Source organism: Pleurodeles waltl, chromosome 1_2 (assembly GCF_031143425.1).
Source record: "Pleurodeles waltl isolate 20211129_DDA chromosome 1_2, aPleWal1.hap1.20221129, whole genome shotgun sequence".
Lineage (NCBI taxonomy): Eukaryota > Metazoa > Chordata > Amphibia > Caudata > Salamandridae > Pleurodeles > Pleurodeles waltl.
The window spans coordinates 403,716,664-403,735,435 of NC_090437.1; the positions used below are offsets into that span (position 1 = coordinate 403,716,664).

Here is an 18,772-nt window from a genome sequence, read left to right on the forward strand (position 1 = left end):
TTGTGTTTCCACTGGAAAAGAGTGGCTGGGGAAAGCTGATGCTCAAGACAGCAGAACTGAGTTCGTCAAACTGATGCTAATGAACAAAGCCATAGGCCTGATCTATTTATTATTAAAAGAAACAGAATTGGCTGAAAGCCCGACATAATTATTGTGAAAAGCACGTTAAAGGCATTTTCAGGGAGGACTATTATTGCACAGGGTTAAAGCTTGAAGGCAAGGAATTTGTTTAATGAAAAATCACAGATTAGCGTAGTACCAGATGTATTGGTTTAATGCTTGACAGACCATGGGGCTAGAAGGTTTACCCTGGGTGAATCCTTGTTAGTCCCTCTATGAAGGGATTGCATTTTGTATTATCTTCTGTGTTTTATATTCCTTCTATTCCGTTTGTATATATCTTTTTTTCTCAGCCATAATAAAGAATGGTGGTTTGTTTTTTGCTTAGTCAGTAGTGTCAGTCTGAATGTCATTTTTATTTCACTGCAGAGCTCGTTTGAAAAAGGATTATGATGATTTCAAAAAGCAGCCTGAACATGATATGTTTACCAGAGAAGTCTGGACCAGTGAAGAAACAGATGTCACATTCGCTAAAGAGTCTCTCAGCATTGATACAAAGAACTTAGAGAACTCTGAGACACTGAAAAAAGATGACCAGAGTAAGTGTAAAAACGTGTTTATGGATCTAGATCATGTGCCCTTTGACAAGGCTGTTTTCCATCTGTACCTTTAATATCCCTTATCCATGCCTAGAACAGTGTAAAAGATTCTGAACTGCCAAATATTGCTTTTACCTTAGAAGGAACAGTACTTTATGATTGAGTGTTGCAGTTACAATGCAGATTAACTTTGCTTCTGTTTAAAATTTGTGTTTAATATATGAGTTTTCCATAAAACAAGTACAAATAAAACAGATTGTACAGTGCTACAGAATAAAAATCAGAATTTGTAAAAAGTTCACAATGCTCGTTAGAACAAACTTAACATATAATAAACCTTAACAATACAGTTGATTATTTGACATGTCATTCTTTCAACATCCCTCGAAATTCCAGCCCCAATAAGCTACTGTTGGGGTTTCTAAAGCAAAAGGAAAAAAAACACAAGCCTCCTTAGTTGAGGAAAATGATATACACCTTCATACTAATTAAAGGCAAAGGCCTGATAATCCCTCCTTGATAGTCTGGGGGTGAGGACACCTCTGGCAGTACTGAACAAAAATGCAGTTTCCTCTTTTCCTGGATAAGTGAGTAGCTAATTAAGTTTCCCAAAAGTTCTAAGTAACTTACAGTCGTGCAATCCTTGATAAGTTGTTCTCCAATGAATTTGATCATTCTTGAGAGCAAGACCTAATCTCATTGTCACATGAAAGCCCCATAGGTTTGGATCTGGAACAAAGTATAAATAATCATGCAGTCCAAAGGAGCACTTGGATTTACTCAGCGCTGCAGTGAATCTTTTACTTGGCAGGTGCCAGTGGTCTGCTTCAAAACTAAAACCTGCAGTCTTCCAACATTTTTTCCAATGTTTTAAACATTTTTCTATCAGTGGAGCAAGTCGAACAAGAATATTGCGTGTTCAGCCAGACTGACTGTCAGCAGTTTTTTATACAGTATCTTGCAGCAAAGACCACAGACCTTTTGAGGAGTTTATACCTAAAACAAAAAGATTTCCAACCGGATGTTGCATACAGAAAGCCACAGCTCAATGCAAATGCCCTCAGTTAGGGCACAGAGAGGTAAACATAAGACAGATTTTCAGTACTGACATTGTAACTTGGCATAGTTATGGGCTTTAACCACATTCATTTAAAAAAAACACCCATAAAGTGTGATGAGCTTCATTTTGCTATTGTACACATATTACAAAGGTATTAACTAAAAGCCCCTGTTCTTTAAAACTAGTTGATTCTCTCGTAGCCTTTGGGTGCAGTGTTAACCATTTCAGAGTGAGCTGTCCATGACAAATTGTTACTTACCATAATACTCCTGGCACATTATCTTAAGTGGTTCCTTGTTTAAGAACCACACGGATTTGGGCCAAAACGTCCCAAAAATCAAACCTCATACTAATATTTGTGATCAAATTATTTTTGTTGCACTATGAACATAGACTGACTATCTGACCTCATATAAAAGAGTATGAGATCTGGTCCGTTACAACCAGCGTAGAGTAGTATGTTAATTGAACTGTGGTTTATCATGGGTGAAATATTCTGAATTTTGGCTAAAGCTGGTGCTGACTGTTCTAAAGTTAATGAAGATAACAGGGGTGCCAACATGCATCTCTATTTCAGGCCAATGTAGATGCCATTTTGAAAGACAGTGAGCCTTTTGTGTCCGGTTGAGCCTGGACCCAGTTTCTAGAGCGCAGCATGTTTAAAAAGTAATCGGGCAAGGTGTAAGCTTCAGTCAGACAACTACCTGGTCCACTGTGCCAAATGCTGACCATATGCCCACAAAGAGTGCAAAGAACCTTGCTGCCTGCAATTCGAAGCCAAATAAAGTGAATGAATGATGAACATCCCCATCCATTGATCAAACCCTTCTTCAGCAATGGAAATTATTATCTTATTGTTATCTGCCCAAGATTCCAAAGCATAATGCAAATGAAGATCTTTCTTTTGCAGTTTAGTAACACAACCACGCTATAGAATCTGCAGTACTTTGGCACTCTGTGTTTTTTTTTCGTAGATCAGTTTTAATATGCCATCTGTCCATGAAAGGCAAGTGATGCCAATTGTACAGCACTTCTTAAAGAATAAAGACCATCACTGAGGAGATTTTTATAAAAAACATTTAACGATTTTTCTGTTGGGGATAGCTGCAAGGATAGACTTCAAACTATCAATTTCCTTGGCGATTTTAGTTAAAATATTGAGTGCAAAAAATTAAATAACAAGTACCAGAACCTCCACTAACTGATCAAGTGCACTATTACCATACACATTTATAAATTAACTGTCCAAGCCTTTTCTGTAATATGGATTCGTGTGGATGGTATAAATTTCCTCAACAATGAGAAACCAACCCACCTCCCACAATATATTAATCCGTATTCTCCCCTACATTTGCTGCCACCCTCAATTAATACGCAGCTCCTCATTCTTGAGCCTAATCAGGTCTTTCTTACACCCTCATGTCCTATTCATCTAGGTATTTTGTTTTGCATATTGTGAGGGCAACATTAAATTAGGTTTTGTCTTGACAGACTCTTAATCAAACCAGTGTGTGAATGAGGTCTTAAGCACATTATTACAAGCAATACTCACTGCAGCTGTAATGGTTTTCATCAGATCCTCTCTAGCTTGACTGATATGTAGCCAGAAGGGAATTTAACGGGGTCCCATTCATAGGCTTGGTAGTTACACAAGTCCTGCTAAACCTGAAAGCTAAACAGATTGCAAAATGGTCATAACCTGTCCGTCCATGGTACAACTGTGAAGTCAGAACTGTTTACGAAATTGTCAGTCTGTAGCTAGGTAGTTGATTGAACATTGAGTTTTTGGTGAAAGGTGCACCCTGTTGAGGAATCGCTCTTAATACAAACAAAGTCTTCTCTTCCAAAATTTCATAGAGGATTTTGCAGTAAGAGCAATGAAGGTTTTATTGCAATAGAAGCAGGTGGGTATTGCTTGTGATTAAAGAAAATTTAGCATCAAAATCATCCCGCACTCTAGGTCCTCAACTATCCCAGTGTTTGTGTAGCAACTTAAAATGATTGTAGTTTTTTGGACAGCTAAGCCTTAGTTCAGGTAAATCCTGCCAAAGTGCATTACCCAGACCAGGTTTAATACCATTGCCTTACTATCCAAGGGAATCAGTAAACATTTATTTACTTCTACAATTAGGTAACTCTCCTAATTTGTTGGTTAAATTAACATAGGCACAGTTGGTGCTCTTCTACTTGATTTGATTCTTGGAGTCCATCTAAAAGCGCCTCCAAACATCTCTATATGGATGCCTGTTTGAGTCCTTAGTAGTATGAACTGCAAAGGTGTCAAAGTTGCTGAGTGTGTGGGGGATCGGTCTAGTAGACAATTTTCTTGGAGTATTAAAATATCATAGCACTTGATGTCTTCTTTGAAATTGTCAGGTTCAGTCCATCATATAAAGTCATGTCTTTTCCAGGAAACTGGACACCACTTCTAGATCCTGAACTCCTAAGTAGGAATAGTTGACAAATCCTGTTGTGGTCCCCCATCAGCCTCTACAAGTGTCTCTAATGGTGTTAAGTATGGGAGATTTATTTGGCCTGCCTATTTTCTTAACAATGTGTGCAAAACTGTTTTTAGGTTACCCCCCCCACACTCCTGTGAATATCTCATGAGTTCAGAGTTTGTAAGTAGGGTCTGACCGAGTCAACCCAATCTATATCTTAAAAAAAAAAAATCTTAAGTGAATTGCGCACAACCAGGCGTTATATTAAGTAATGATACCGTAAAGTAAGGGGCACAGTCAGAAACATAACACTGAGCTGGCTTACACATTAATTTAACAAACATGCACATACATGATCTAATCAAACGTGTGTGCAGAGGTTATGCTATTAGGGGAATAAGGGAAATAGTCTCACGTCTCTCTGCTTTCCTCCTGGTACTATATTAGTATTTATTTTCCACCTTGCCCTGCTGTTCGCATCATCTCCATTATCTCCTTGACCTTTAAGATCCCCTATGCATATTTTGATGTGCTCTTTCATACCACTTAAGTAAGACTCCTGTGAAGTCATCCAGTTTATGACTGAAATGTTTCGCAAATAACTAATGCCATGTTGTTGAACCTGCAGCCATTTTGCATGACCATGATAAACCAAGATATTGGGATTCTCTGTCCTGTCATGGACAGCCCTTGCTTCCATGCATCCCTGTCACGGCAAAGCAAGAATTTTTAATGGAGCTAGCTTGGCGTCTGAGCTAACCCAGTCTCCGAACCTGCTCTCGTAAGAAAACCATGAGCTTGCTGTCACCACTATCTAAAGTTTTAGTTTCTGTGACATGTGCCTTCCCTTGATTGTATATGTAAAGAAACTGGAGGTCTCGGGAGGGGCTATTGTGAGGGGTTAAGTTCTGTCCCTCTTTACTGCAAAAATGCTATTTTTGCTTCTTCCTGCTAAATAAACATGTTTAGATTTCAAGTAAGCTAGTAGCTACATTTTCTTCCAAAAATCTTGATGCCCTAGGCTGGAAACTGCCAACTCAACCAGAGGTGGGAAGAGAGCTGGGACAGTCCACACAGTTATCTCAGACACCAGAAGAAAGATACATTTCTCCAGGAGAACTGGGGTGGAGTGTGGCCCAACACTCTACCCAATGATACGTTTAGACAGCATTAGTGGAGCTAAGTCTAAACATGCCTATTTTTCTGCTGCTTTGCTTATTTATCAGGACGTTTTAAATGTTCACTGTTGTGCGGATAGGAGACAAAAAGTTAAAACTTTATGGGTAGGAATATACAGTAGGAGCTCCTGAAGGAAATGTATTAATGTGTTGCCCTGCATCGAGTGAGCATGCTGTAGAATACTAGAGAAGGGTAAGATAGGTAGGAGTGCCAGAACCTTAGTGCAACGCCTGTAAGGTAACCTTCCTCACTTTCTCCCTCCACTAAACTTTTTGGATAAATAACTGTAAAGTCCCTCCATTACCTTCCACAAGATGAGCTGCAGCACAAGACTGGTCTACACCTTAATGTGTTCCCAAGTATGAATATGGAATATAAATGGCATGAAAGTGTAAACAGCAAGAGCCTACAGGAAGAGGGACCTCTGCCTTAACTGTGTACCACCAGTATAGAAAAAGCACATGCTGATATCTGAAACAGTGAATGGTACTCCTTAGTGAAGATGTCAAGAAGTTTTTTCTGGAGAAAGGCACATTTGATCTTAAACATTTAAGCAATCTTGGAAGACTATTGGAAGGCCATTGGACACAGATAGGCACAGAAAAGTGGCCAGCATTTTAGATTGGTATGATAAAGCAAATAAATGGAAGCACAGCTCTCAGTTCTGTGGAATTAGGTGGACCCATGAGAAACTCCACTACCAAGTAAGTCATTTGAGAGACAGGGTTAGGGCTTGTAACCCTATCTATTTCCACAAACCACTAAAATCACCAGCAAAAAAAAAAAGAGTGGGAGGAGGACATTTTAGATGTCCTTAATGTCCCCATATAAGCAGAAGATGCTGGGGGTGTGGTTGTTCCCGGAAAAGGGTCTGCTGTGGCTGCACCGCCAGTGAGAGGGGCACAAGGCGGCGACACAAATGCCTGACAGTATAGTTAGAGGATGACGTGCAGTGCATAAGGCATTCGGCCTATTCCACAACCATGACAATTGACCCACCCTACGTTCTGTTGTTGCTGATGATGATGAAACTCCATCTGGATTCCTCCCATGCCCTCCTCCCTTTAAGAGATTACCTCAGCCCCAGAGGTAGAGTAACAGTCCAAACAAGTTCTCTAAATGTATGATGGTCCATCAAAATTCCTTGAAGAATTACAGAAAGTATTTAAAGTGTAAGCTGGATTAGGTGGTTGTGAATCAGTTGTTGAGATAGGTGGTGGCAAGCGAAGTGGTAGACCTGGTGATTAAGAATAGTGCTTGGCTATAAGAAGCCCACCCAGATGAGGGTACCTTAGCAGTAGCATAGGATGGATTGATGAATGTTGTGATGGAAGTGTGCCCAGTCAGGAGAGACTGGCTGAGGTTTCGAATTGTAAACAAGACAAAGAAGAGTCTCATGTGGTTTATCTAGGCTGGTTAAAAGATATATTCTAGGGATAATCGAGCATAGCACGTCCTACAGAGCTAACGCAGAAAGCTGTTGGGGTTGCGTTCAATTACGAACAAAGGTATAACACTAATCTAAATTATTGGCTTTAATAGATGGAATCAATTCAGCAGAACGTAAAAGGGAGAAGGGTGGGGAATCCATGAACCAGGGGAAAAACAGGGTTGACAGGGATGTGGTTGGACTATCTATGGGATAGAAGCAAGCAAGCAAGCTTCCTGAGGAGGGTCTAGTTTAAGCTGTAATCACTTGGAAAAGAGATTGCCCGAACCTTACATCAGGAACTCCTCCCCAGCCTGCTCCTCCCGAGTTTACTTGGATGACACAAAACTGGTATCCTCATTACTAGGACAGCCCAAGAGGTGCCAATTGTATGGTGACTACCCTAATACCATTTGCTCATAAGAGTCCTTATGTGAAATGTATGGTTGATTACCTCATGTCTTGTCTCATTGACTCTGGGGCAAGCCAATCTGCCCTGAAGACCTCCAGATTATTTTTTTTTTTAACTCTCTTGTGCTGGTCCATTTATGCAGTCAGTATTTCTAGTACAAGAGTCCTCCCCATATTACTGATCCCTTGTCTGTTACTTTGGGGTCCTATAACTGACAAACACACCATTTTTTGCTGAGCCCTGCAGTGACCTGCAAATGTGCAGAGAAGAGCTGTTTTGTGTAAACTGAAATACTGTGTGTTCTTCACCAGAACGGGTTGCTCCTTAACGTTCCACAACAAGATCACCCAGAAGAACTCAAGCGTGCAGATTTACTCGCTGACTTCTGTCCCATCATCACTCTTCAGGGTACTTAAACAATATTGTTACTTTCAATAAGTCCTTCTAGCGATGAAGCCTGAAAATAAGGTGGTGATATATATTTGTCAATGATTGTACAGAATAGTGCCCCTTCAAAACCACTTGTGCCTTTAGTTTCAGGGATCATAGACACAGAAAGCAGCATGTTCGATGGCATGTATGGCTGTAGATACACATGCTCTGCATACTCCTGCCATCTAGTATTTGTTCCAGAGTGTTGCAAGTTGGTTTTCTTCAAAGAAGCGTTTTCGAGTCACGGGATCTAGTGACTCATCCTTTTCTGTGATACTGCTCATGGGAATTGAGTCCTTTGTTACATTGCTTTCTCACCACTGTCTGGTTCAGGCGTGTCTTTACTCCGTCTTTCGGCTCGCTCCAGTTCAAAACTTTCCTTCCGTCTTCCCTTTAACAACAGTATTGTTTCTTGATTGCGTATTTCCATCTTCACGTTCATATCCACTCGTCTGTCCGGGTACAGACTGCACACCATCCGGGGCGACGTTGCCCATTTCCAGCCTACTTCACCACACGGCACTGAAGAATATGCTGAGCTAATGGAACGGACCCATTTCGTTTCTGTCCTTGGTGCCACTGAAAATTTCCCAACATCGACCAACATGTGGTGTGTAATTTGTGTGCCTCTCCCCTGATCACCAGGAAGCTACCTGCGACACCTGCAAATCCTCCTGGTCGAAGAAGACCATTCAGGACCAAAGAGCTCATTGGTTGGAGATGGTGCACAAGACTCCAGATGACACCCTGGACCTCTTTGGGGAGGAATATACTCAGGTGGAGCCAGAACAAAAGGAGGCCTTCTCTATCCACAACTCTGACATCCATTCGGATATCGAAAGCCACATGGTGACATCAGTGCAGCCCGTGAGTACCGTGGCCCCTCCTTGTCAACCCTAAGACTGCTAAAAAGCCCCTTACAGAGGTCGCCGGACCGCCACTGCCACCAGGCCATGATGGTTCTGAAAAACTGCTTCGGGTACACCCACCCCTCGGCTTGGCTCTGAAAATAGCCAAGACCACTACACCGACATCGACCTACAGCTCCTTGGTCCGAGCCATCTTGATCCGGACTTGAGCACCGAGTACTTCGCCTCTGAGCCGACTAGCCTCCACTGCTGCTCCTGTACCAACAAAAGGACACCAGCTAAAACCGTTGGTGCCGAAAACAAGGGAGCCAACACCTTTCGTAACACAAAGACTCCAACCAGTCTTCAGCTATGCCATCACCCATTGAGCCTGTTTTGGAGACTATGGACGCTCAACAGCGCCATCTCCATATTCAGGAGGGTACAGGGCGCATTATTGTTCTCTCCCTGTCACATTGAAGAGAAAACTGTCCTTTCAAGAGACTTTGGACACTTCCCCAACTCCAAAGAAGGCCACTAAGGACAAGGCTATCACACCTTCTCCCAAGCTTTTTCATCTTCCTCATCCTGATCCATCTTCTCTACCACCTACCTGCTTCTTTTCCACCACCCTCCCCATCTCATTCACCTGTTTCTCCTACTGCAGGAGATCTGAGACCTCAGGTTTCCCCTTTATTTACTGGGGAAGATTTGGGTGGGACACAGCAGCACCCTGATCCATGGGACACATATAACCCAATCCCATGATAAGTACAGACACAGATTTGTACTCCACAAGACCCTCCCCAGCGGAGGTTACTACATCCTACCAGCAGGCAGTAGCTTGGGGGCAGCCACCTTCCACAATGTTGCGCTGCACAGGGACCCCATTGAGCAGGACTTCCTTGTCAACACCTTAACCTCCACACATAGGGATATCCAGTTCCTCCCCATGCTCCCTGACATGCTTCATCAGGCAGGTGACATTTTTAAAGAAGCAGTCCACTCTAGGGTTATCACCCATAGAGTAGACAAAAAGTATAACCCTGCTCCCTCTGATCCACTGTATTGCAGATCCCAGGTCCTGCCACACTCCATAGTGTCCATCACTGCAAGAAAACGGGCCAAAAGTAAGGCCACAGGGGACTGTCCTCCCCCAGACAAGGAGAGCAAAAAAGCTGAATGCTGCCAGCAAAAGGGTGGCAGCCAATCATTGGTGCATCACCAATTCACAGGCCTTGCTAGCGAGTTACGACCGGGCTCACTGGGATGAAATGGAGAAGCTCCTCCAATATCTCCCAGATAAGCACCACAAAAGAATGCAACAGACTGTTGCAGAGGGTCCAACAATCTCTAATAATTCCATCCGCTGTGCCCTGGATGCAGCAGACATGGATGCATGTGTTATAAACATCTGAATACTAGTAAGGAGACATACCTTGCTTACATGCTCTGGACATACATACCAGACGTCCAGCAAGCAGTGCTCTCTATGCCCTTCGACAATGAGCATCTTTTCGGCCCTCAAATAGACTCCACCCTTGAAGTTGACAAGAGTTACCAACACCGTAAAAGCCATGGGTGCTCTTCAGTTCTCCTCACAAAGAGGCATTTTTTGTTGCCCCACACTTACAAGTAGTTAGAAATCAACAACCTCAGTGGCCTCTACCCCCAGTCCAGACCGCCTTCAACCTCATACTTGCGAGGTTTCTCTAGGTCATCTATAGAAGTAATAACCGAGGAAGAGGTAAGACCACCACCACCTGAGGCTCTGCCTCCACATCGAAACAGTGACTACCTACGTCTCTACACCCCCAACTCCTCGCCTGTCGGGGGTCGACTTCAAAATGTTCATACAGAATGGGTCAACCTCACCTCAGAACAATGGGTCCTTTTTACTATCCAACATGATTACTATCTGGAGGTTTTCAGTTTCTTCTCCCCCAGTCTCAGGAGAATCACACATACACAGTCAGGACTTTCATGTGCCTTTAAGAAATGATGGCATCCTGCATTGCCAATGTTCCCCATGCCAGACTCCACATGCGTCCCATACAGCAGTGTCTGTCTCATCAGTGTTCTCAGTCACAAAGTCACCTGGAGGGTCTGGTGGTGTCAGACTGCCATACTAGTGGTGGAGCACCACCAACCTTTTGAAAGGGTGACCTTTTCTGGATCCCGTGCCTCAGGTCATTCTGACCACAGACGCATCACTCACGGGCTGGGGCGCTCACCTTAAAGACCTTACAGTACAGGGCCTCTGGGATCACCAATCTCTACATGTCAGTTACCTCGAGCTTGAGGCAGTCTTTCTGGCCCTGAAAGCATTTCTTTATCCCCTGTCTCATACTGTTGTCTTAGTCCGCACAGACAACATGACAGCCATGTATTATTTACCAAAACAGGGGGGACACAGTCTTCCCAATTTTCACATCTCTCTGACTATATGTAAATGGGCTCTCCACCACCACATTCACCTGGTGGTAGATTATCTCCCAGGACGGACAACGACTTTGCAGACCTGCTCAGCAGGATGCGGCAACTAGTCTGTGAATAGGAACTCCATCCACAAGTCCTTCAAACGTACTTCGCAAAGTGAGGAACTCCTCAGGTAGACCTTTTCGCCACAGCAGATAATTTAAAATGCCCACGCTATGCCTCCAGGTATCCACACCCTCTATCCAAGGACAATACTCTATGGATGAACTGGTCAGGGGCATTTGCTTACACATTTCCACCTTTCCCTTGCATTCCATTTCTTGTTCAGAGGATCAGGCACACATCTCTCACCATGATCCTTGTAGCTTCCACTTGGGTGCTTCAGCCATGGTTCACTGCACTTCTGGATCTCTCAGTACTTTCCCACGAGAAGCTCCCCATCAAACTGGGCCTTCTCACTCAAAATTAAGGACAGATCAGACCCCAAGACAATTAACCTTGCGATATGGTTCCTGAAGTAATAGAGTTTGGTTACTTAGGAGTGCCTGCAGACTGTATTGACATTCTCAGGGAAGCTCATAGACCCAAAACCGGTGCATGCTCTGCTGCAAAAGGGAAATGTTTTGTATGCTACTGCCAACCTAAACGTATTAATCCCATTAAAGCTACTGTCAAGACATTGTTTATTTGCTCCAATTACAGAAAGCAAATATAGCTTACACTTCCATTCCCTTACATCTCGGAGCAATAGCTGTATATCTACATAACAGACAACATACCTCCTTGTTCAGAATCAAAGCTTTCATTGAAAGTTTTAAAAGGGTAATATCACCCAGAGTGCTTCCTGCACCATCCTGGAAGCTCAGTATTATGCTTACCTGACTCATGGGCTCTCCTTATGAACAACTTCATTTATGCCCTCTTCAGCACCTTTGTTGGAAAGTGGCGTTCTTAGTCACTGTCACATCACTCAGAAGTGTTAGTGACCTCCAGGCTCTAGCCTTAGACAAACCTTTCTTCCAAATTCATAGAGACAAGGTGGTCCTTCTTACAAACTTGAAGTTCCTTTCTAAAGTAGTTTCCCAATTCCATATCAGTCAATCTATTGAGCTACATGTCTTCTTTCCGCAGCCTGACTCAGTTGTGGAAAGAGCTATACACACTCTAAATGTTGAACAAGCACCTATGTTTTACGTTGACAGACCACAGAATTTAGGAAAATCAAACAGCTCTTTGTGTCTTTTTCACTACCTCACAAGGCCATTCCTATATCCCAAAACAGCATTGCTTGATGGATAGTAAAATGTATACAAACCTGCTATAGTAAAGCAAAGAGATAGTTACCTTTTGCGTCTAGAGCACATTCTACCTGTAGCAGACATTTCTGAGGCAGGTACATGATCTACACCACACACAATTACAAGGCATTACTGTGTGGATGTACTAGCATGTTAGCAATCCAATGTGGGGTAAGCTGTGCTACAAACACTTTTCCAATCAACTGCAACTCCCAAAGGCTAGCCACCACTTTTATGGTGGGACTGCTTTCCAGTCTATGCAGAACATGTGTATCTACAGCCACAAATGCCATTGAACAGAAAATGTTACTTACCCAGTAAGCATCTGTTCGTGGCATGTAGTGCTGTAGATTCACATGCGTCCTCCCCGGACGCCTCTGGGCGTTCCAGTTACTTTATATTTGTATATTCTTGTACATATGTAATTACATCTGCATGGACAAATCTTTCTTTATGCTTCCTCTACACTCCTTTTCTCACCCGCCTGCGGGGAAACAATCTAACAAAGGAGTCGATGCCCAGGCGCAGTATCACTGATAAGGAGGAGTCACTCGATCCTGTGACTCGAAAATGCTTCTAGGAAGAAAAACTACTTGCAACACTCCGTACCCAGCATTAGATGGCAGGAGTATGTAGAACATGTGAATCCACAGCACTGCATGCCACAAACAGATGTTTACTGGGCAAGTAACATTTTCCTTTTGTAACTTCTGCTGCTTCGTCTTATATGTAGAAAACCTATAAAGCAGCTTATCAGGACCCAGGCTTCTTTGAAATATGGAACTGCACTCTGACTCTTCGGTGGTATCTTCAGTGAAGAGACTTCCATCATCCCTGACTACCAACACTCCTCCATACAAGGAGCTCTGGTGTCTCAGACATCCGACTTCTCAATAGATGTGGCAATTTTCACAGCTTTTTATGACAGGAGAAATAACAAGACTACCACAAGATTTTGCAGAAAGGGCTTCTGTTCATCCGTGAAATTACAAGAGAATCCCATCTTTGTTCTCCAGAATTGGATGTTTCAAAGGTTCACATGCTTTCATCATCCCAATTGTTGATCTGTGAGTCCCATGGTAACCTTTAAACAGTTAGACGTAATGTAATGTTGTGGCTAAAATACATACTATTTTCTAGCCTGGTCACATCATTTAACAAAAATCTAAGTTGACCTATTCAGAGACAGTCAATCTGTGGACCATATCGTACACGGCCACCATGCTGCAGATTTCTACTACATGTCCTGTGTGAAGTGAGTTCCCTGAGCTCTGCTTATTTCTTCAGTCAGATAAATGGCTTTATTTAAACCCAGCTATTACTATTCTGTGAAGGTCTCTTAATTTCGCTCTGGCAGTGCAAGTTATGCCACACCTTTTCAATTAAGACCTTAAAGGATAGACAATGAAGATTCTTAATTTGGCTACAAGAGGTTTGATATAAAGAAGAGCCATCTTCTGAGGAAGATTCTAACAGCATTTCAGAAAAGACCTAAAAACACCTTTCATGTGTTCAATTTGAGGCAGGCAAATTTACATGTCAGAGTCAGAACAATCTACCTCAAAAGAGCTTCCTAAAAGTGTATCCAGAGTTCTTTCTATGAGGAGACTACTATTTTAATTGGCAAGACAGATCCAAAACTAGTGTCAGAGCCATTGACTCCAAAACAGAAGTCACATTCCATCAGTAAATATCTACCACACGACCATCATAACTGGGAACAACAGGAACATCATTATCATCTATAAGGACAGAAAAGACTAGCTGAATTGTCTGCTGCCACCAAGACAACACCCACATCTTTGTCAATGACAAAGAAGGCCTCACTACCTTCAACCATGGCTTTAGCATTGCTACCATCAACATAATTGTCAAGAACACCATCAAAAATAATGTCTCTGTTGATGACTTTACCATTGATGACCGCCCCCCCCCCCAATCATTGAAAGTACCTCTATTATCAATGACCTCTCTGTCAGCAACATAGCCAACGACACAACTGATGACGAAAAACTACCATTCCCTAAAAATCTAAAGAAACCACAAATGTAGTTTACTTTAAAAAAGGCCACATCTAGTTTACTTTCAGAACATTACTTTGATATGATTCCAGAACAAACATTTCCCAGTTAAGTGTCACCAAACCCTCCAAGACATCTTTTCAATCTTATAAAGGAGGGAGCTTATAGCCCTACTCAACCTAAGGTAAAGCTTCAGGATCTGAATGATAAGTATGATGATACTCGCTCTCAGTACCTTTATGAAATAGAAACTCCAGCAGCTAGAGTTCCTTACTAAACTTTCTAAGAGCATGAAGAACAATACTGGCATTACACAGAACCACTCAACAGTTGGAAACAGATCAATTCATTATCCAGATGCCATTGAACCTTGTAAAGGATTTATGCTTAATGATGGCTGATTAATATTCGTGTTTCCCTGACCTAGCATTACTGCTTCAACGAAAACGAGTGCAGCTTTACCTCGGGCCCATCACACTACTCCCAGAACACTTTAGGGAGTACCATACATATCAACTTCACCGGTTCATTCACCACCAGTGTTTTAAGTAATCCAACCAAGCCAGCCTGACAATGATAGTGGATGTACAGAAGGTGCACAAGGGTAAGGAGAGCTTCCACCTTTTACTACTGCAATTACAGGCCCAGAATGGGATGAATATATTGCTCCGGCTGAATGAGATGCAGCACCAACTCCATCAGATTCCTCCAGTGATGACATAAAAGGTTTCCACAGCCCCATTGAAAGGGCCTGTTAAAGGTTTGACCTCCCCATTCCACTCAAGAAACTCCTGTATGATTTCAAAAAACCCGTCAAGAAAACATTTTAAAGAGTGATCCCCATCATAGACTACATCTTTTCAGAAGGGTAAATAGCCACGAAGAATCCAGCTACAGTTTCAGCGGTCCTACCAAGGTTAGATACAAAGTATAAAGCTCCTCATGATACCCTTGTCTGCCTAATTGAATACCCATGATCAGATGCTTTAATAATGTAAGCGGTGCAGAGAAGATCTCTCACACCAGCCAAACCTTGTTCTGCTCCTCCAGATGCCTCAGTGGATATTGCCACAACCAGTTTCAGGCAATTAGCTGGTCCAAGAGTACTAAGCAGACCAAGCTGATTGAAGGCAATATCATTCAGACCCGAGGTGCAGTCGCATCTTAGACATGCTGTATGACGGCGATTCACTTCTTGGAAAGCATGTTGCCGATGCTCTGCAAGTGCTAAAAATGGACACAAACACAGCACTTCACAAGGTTCTTTACAACAATGAAGAACTCATCCCTTGTCTGGTACTAGATGCAGAGGCAAGTTCACTTACAGAGATAGATATAGGAACCAACCCTATCAAACTCATCAACAAATATATCGCCAACCATATAATCCACAGTACAGACCACCAGCTGCTCTCCAGAGACGACTTCCTCGATAAAAGTTAGGCATCAGGGTAAAACTCAAGAAAACCCACAAAACATTAAGATGTCAGTGACAGGTACATGATGGCCACTACATTTCTGCTACTACTTGTTTATACCAACTACTGAAAAATAATAAAAGACTGATGGTTCCTAGACCCCGTAATTTTGGGGAGCATTTCGTAATTCATATAAAGCTCTCCTGCCCCTTTCAATGCCAAACATGAAAACACATCAGCATCTGCACATATTGTAAGCAGAGAGATCTGTGATGTCCTCCAGCTCCTACAAGAGGAAGAATGTCTATCCACCTCGGACATACAGGAAGCATACTTCTATATCCCTATCCATTCTTATATATCACTATCCAATCCAAATGCAGAGAGATCTCAAATTCGAGGTGGCAGGTCACTAATATCAATGCAAGCCCTCAGGGGCTTAAATCAACACCAATAATTTTCACAAAGTGCATGGCTCCAGTTGCAGCACACCAGAGGAACCAGGGATATGAGGTATTTCTCTACCTTGATGACTGGTTAATCAAGTGAAGATCTCTAAAGACAACAAGTAACTCTGTAAAGTCTATTCTACAATTCTTCAAAGAATTAGGTCTAAGCTCAACAAGAGCAAGCATGTATTGCTGCCATGCATGAAAATTCATGGGCAATCTTGGATACAGAGATATGCAAAGCTTTTCAGCTTAAAGAGAGAATAACTCGGATAACCAAGCTCACACAACGATTGCTAAAGGAAGACAAAATCACTGGTGAAACATACAAGTCTTTGTTTAGGAATTATGTCATCCTGCAGTCATGCTGTCTGCATTTGCTCCCATTCCATGAAGAACAGACACAAAGACAGGGTTAATTCGAAGATCTTATCAAGCGGACACCACTGGTAAAACGAGCACTACCATGGAGTTGTCAACACAGGAACCTCTTAGTAGGACTGACTTTTCTCCAAGAGTGTTCAGACAATGTCATAACATGAGATGCGTATCTAGTTAGTTGGGCAGCACACCATGAAGATTTAGCAGTTATCAGTTTATGGACCTAGAACGAAATCCATCTACCTATCAGTATTCTTGATGTAAGAATCATTGCTATCCATCTGCAATCTTTCCTTCCCAGAATACAGAGAAGCTCTGTAATGATCCATGCAGACTATACAACTTCCCTGAATTAGCTTAACTAACAAGGAGTAACCCAATCTCTTACCTTTTAATTAGAACCCTTAGGAATATGAGATTGGGCCATAAAGAACAGCATTCAAATTACAGCCTAACGTGTTCTGGGAGTAGACATCTCGAAGGTTGACGCATTAAGCCAAACTTACAAAGAATGTTATGAATGGGGCCTTTATCAAACCCAGCTGAACAAGATGTTGAACTGCCAAAGAAGACCAACTCTGGATCTGTTGGCGAAATAACAGAACAAGGAATGACATTACTATGCCGCGAGTTATGGCCTGCTATACTCGTGGGGGAATGCGTTTTCAATAGTCATGTCCGTGTCCTTTTCTTATGTTTTCCCCCAGCTTACCCTAATTTCAAATGTTTTACGCAAAATAAAGAAAGAACCATGCCGGGTGATATTAACAGCCCATGGTGGCTAAGACAGTATTGGTTCACAGACTATTTTCTCCTATCAAAACTTCCACACCTACAGTAACCATTAGTCCCAACTTTTCTTTCCCTCAACAGGCAAGTACTTCACCCTGGCCCAGCCAGTGTTTAATTTGAGCTGGTGGGGGGCACCGGCACCTATTTGTGGAAACCAGCACTTAATTCTCCCAATCAAACATTTCCCAGGACCAGCAGAGGGGAAAAAGGAAATGATAGAGTAAAAGAAATACAAAAAATCAGTCACCAAGGGAGAAAGCAGAAATCTGTAAGAGTGAGCTAATGGGGCACAGAGTGCCTAGCAGTGAATTGAAGAGGCTGATTCAGGACTTCACCCCCTTGCAATTCGTGCTCTGACATTTTATAGTGCCAGCCGCAGGTGCCTGAACAGTGCTTTGCAACTGGCACTTCTTATTGTACTCATAAACGACTGGGCCAGCCCATCTAGCATCCTCATAATGGCTTGGAACATAGTGAATTCCATTTCTTAGAAATCCCAGAGGATTGTAGAGCAATGTTTAGCCAAGGGCTGTGTTAGACTTGTCATCCTTGGCGTGGTCTCCCTTAAATTGTTTCCTCTGTTCCCCAGGTTGTTGATGTGTGCTGGACTCTGATTTTGCTGTTTTTGTTACTCTGGGGACTTTACCACTGCAAACCAGTGCTAACGTGCAAGTGCTCCTTTAGAAAATGTGTATGTAATTGGCTAATCCATGATTGCCGTATTTGATTTATTAGTAAGTCCCTAGTACAGTGCACTAGAGGTGCCCAGGGCCTGTAAATTAAATGCTACTAGTGGGCCTGCAGCCCTGGTTGTGCCACCCACATAAGTAGCTTTGTAACCATGCCTCAGACCTGCCATTGCAGTGTCTGTGTGTGCAGTTTTAACTTTAAATTCGACTTGGCAATTGTACTCACTTCCCAGGCCTAAACCTTCCCTTTTCCTTACATATAAGACACCCCTAAGGTAGGCCCAAGGTGGTTGGCCCTAGGTAGCCCCAAGGGCAGGGTGCAGTGTATGGTTAAGGTAGGACATATAGTAATGTGTTTTATATGTCCTGACAGTCAAATATTGCTAAATTCGTTTTTCACTGTTGAAAGGCCTGTCCCTCTCATAGGTTAACATGGGGGCTACCTTTTAAATATGATTAAAGTGTAGATTCCTGTCGTGAGCGGATGGACATGTGGAGTTTGGGTTCTCTAAGCTCACAATTTAAAAATAAATCTTTTAGTAAAGTTGATTTTAAGATTGTGTGTTTGAAAATGCCACTTTTAGAAAGTGAGCATTTTCTTGCTTTTACCATTTCTGTGACTCTTGCCTGTTTCTGGATTCACTTTCTGGGTCCGTTTGACAGTTGGGCTGCTTGCACCTCACACTAGACAGTGACACAAAGGGAGCTGGGGTAGCCTGCATATGCTGATGAGCAATCTGTGCTAGGAGAGAGGAGAGGAGTAGTCACTCACACCTGAAAGGGCGATGCCTGCCCTCAAACACTGCAGTCTCCAACCCCCTGGTG

General features: G+C 42.6%; 1 protein-coding gene across 2 annotated transcripts in view; it reads left to right on the forward strand.

Moving 5' to 3' along the window:
- BRD10 (bromodomain containing 10) overlaps positions 1-18,772 on the forward strand; it is a 258,411-nt gene that overhangs the window by 219,171 nt on the left and 20,468 nt on the right. For both annotated transcript variants that reach the window (XM_069240183.1, XM_069240190.1), the window contains one exon: positions 490-659. In XM_069240183.1, coding sequence (XP_069096284.1) covers positions 490-659 — 170 coding nt within the window. The remainder of the gene's footprint in view (positions 1-489; positions 660-18,772) is intronic.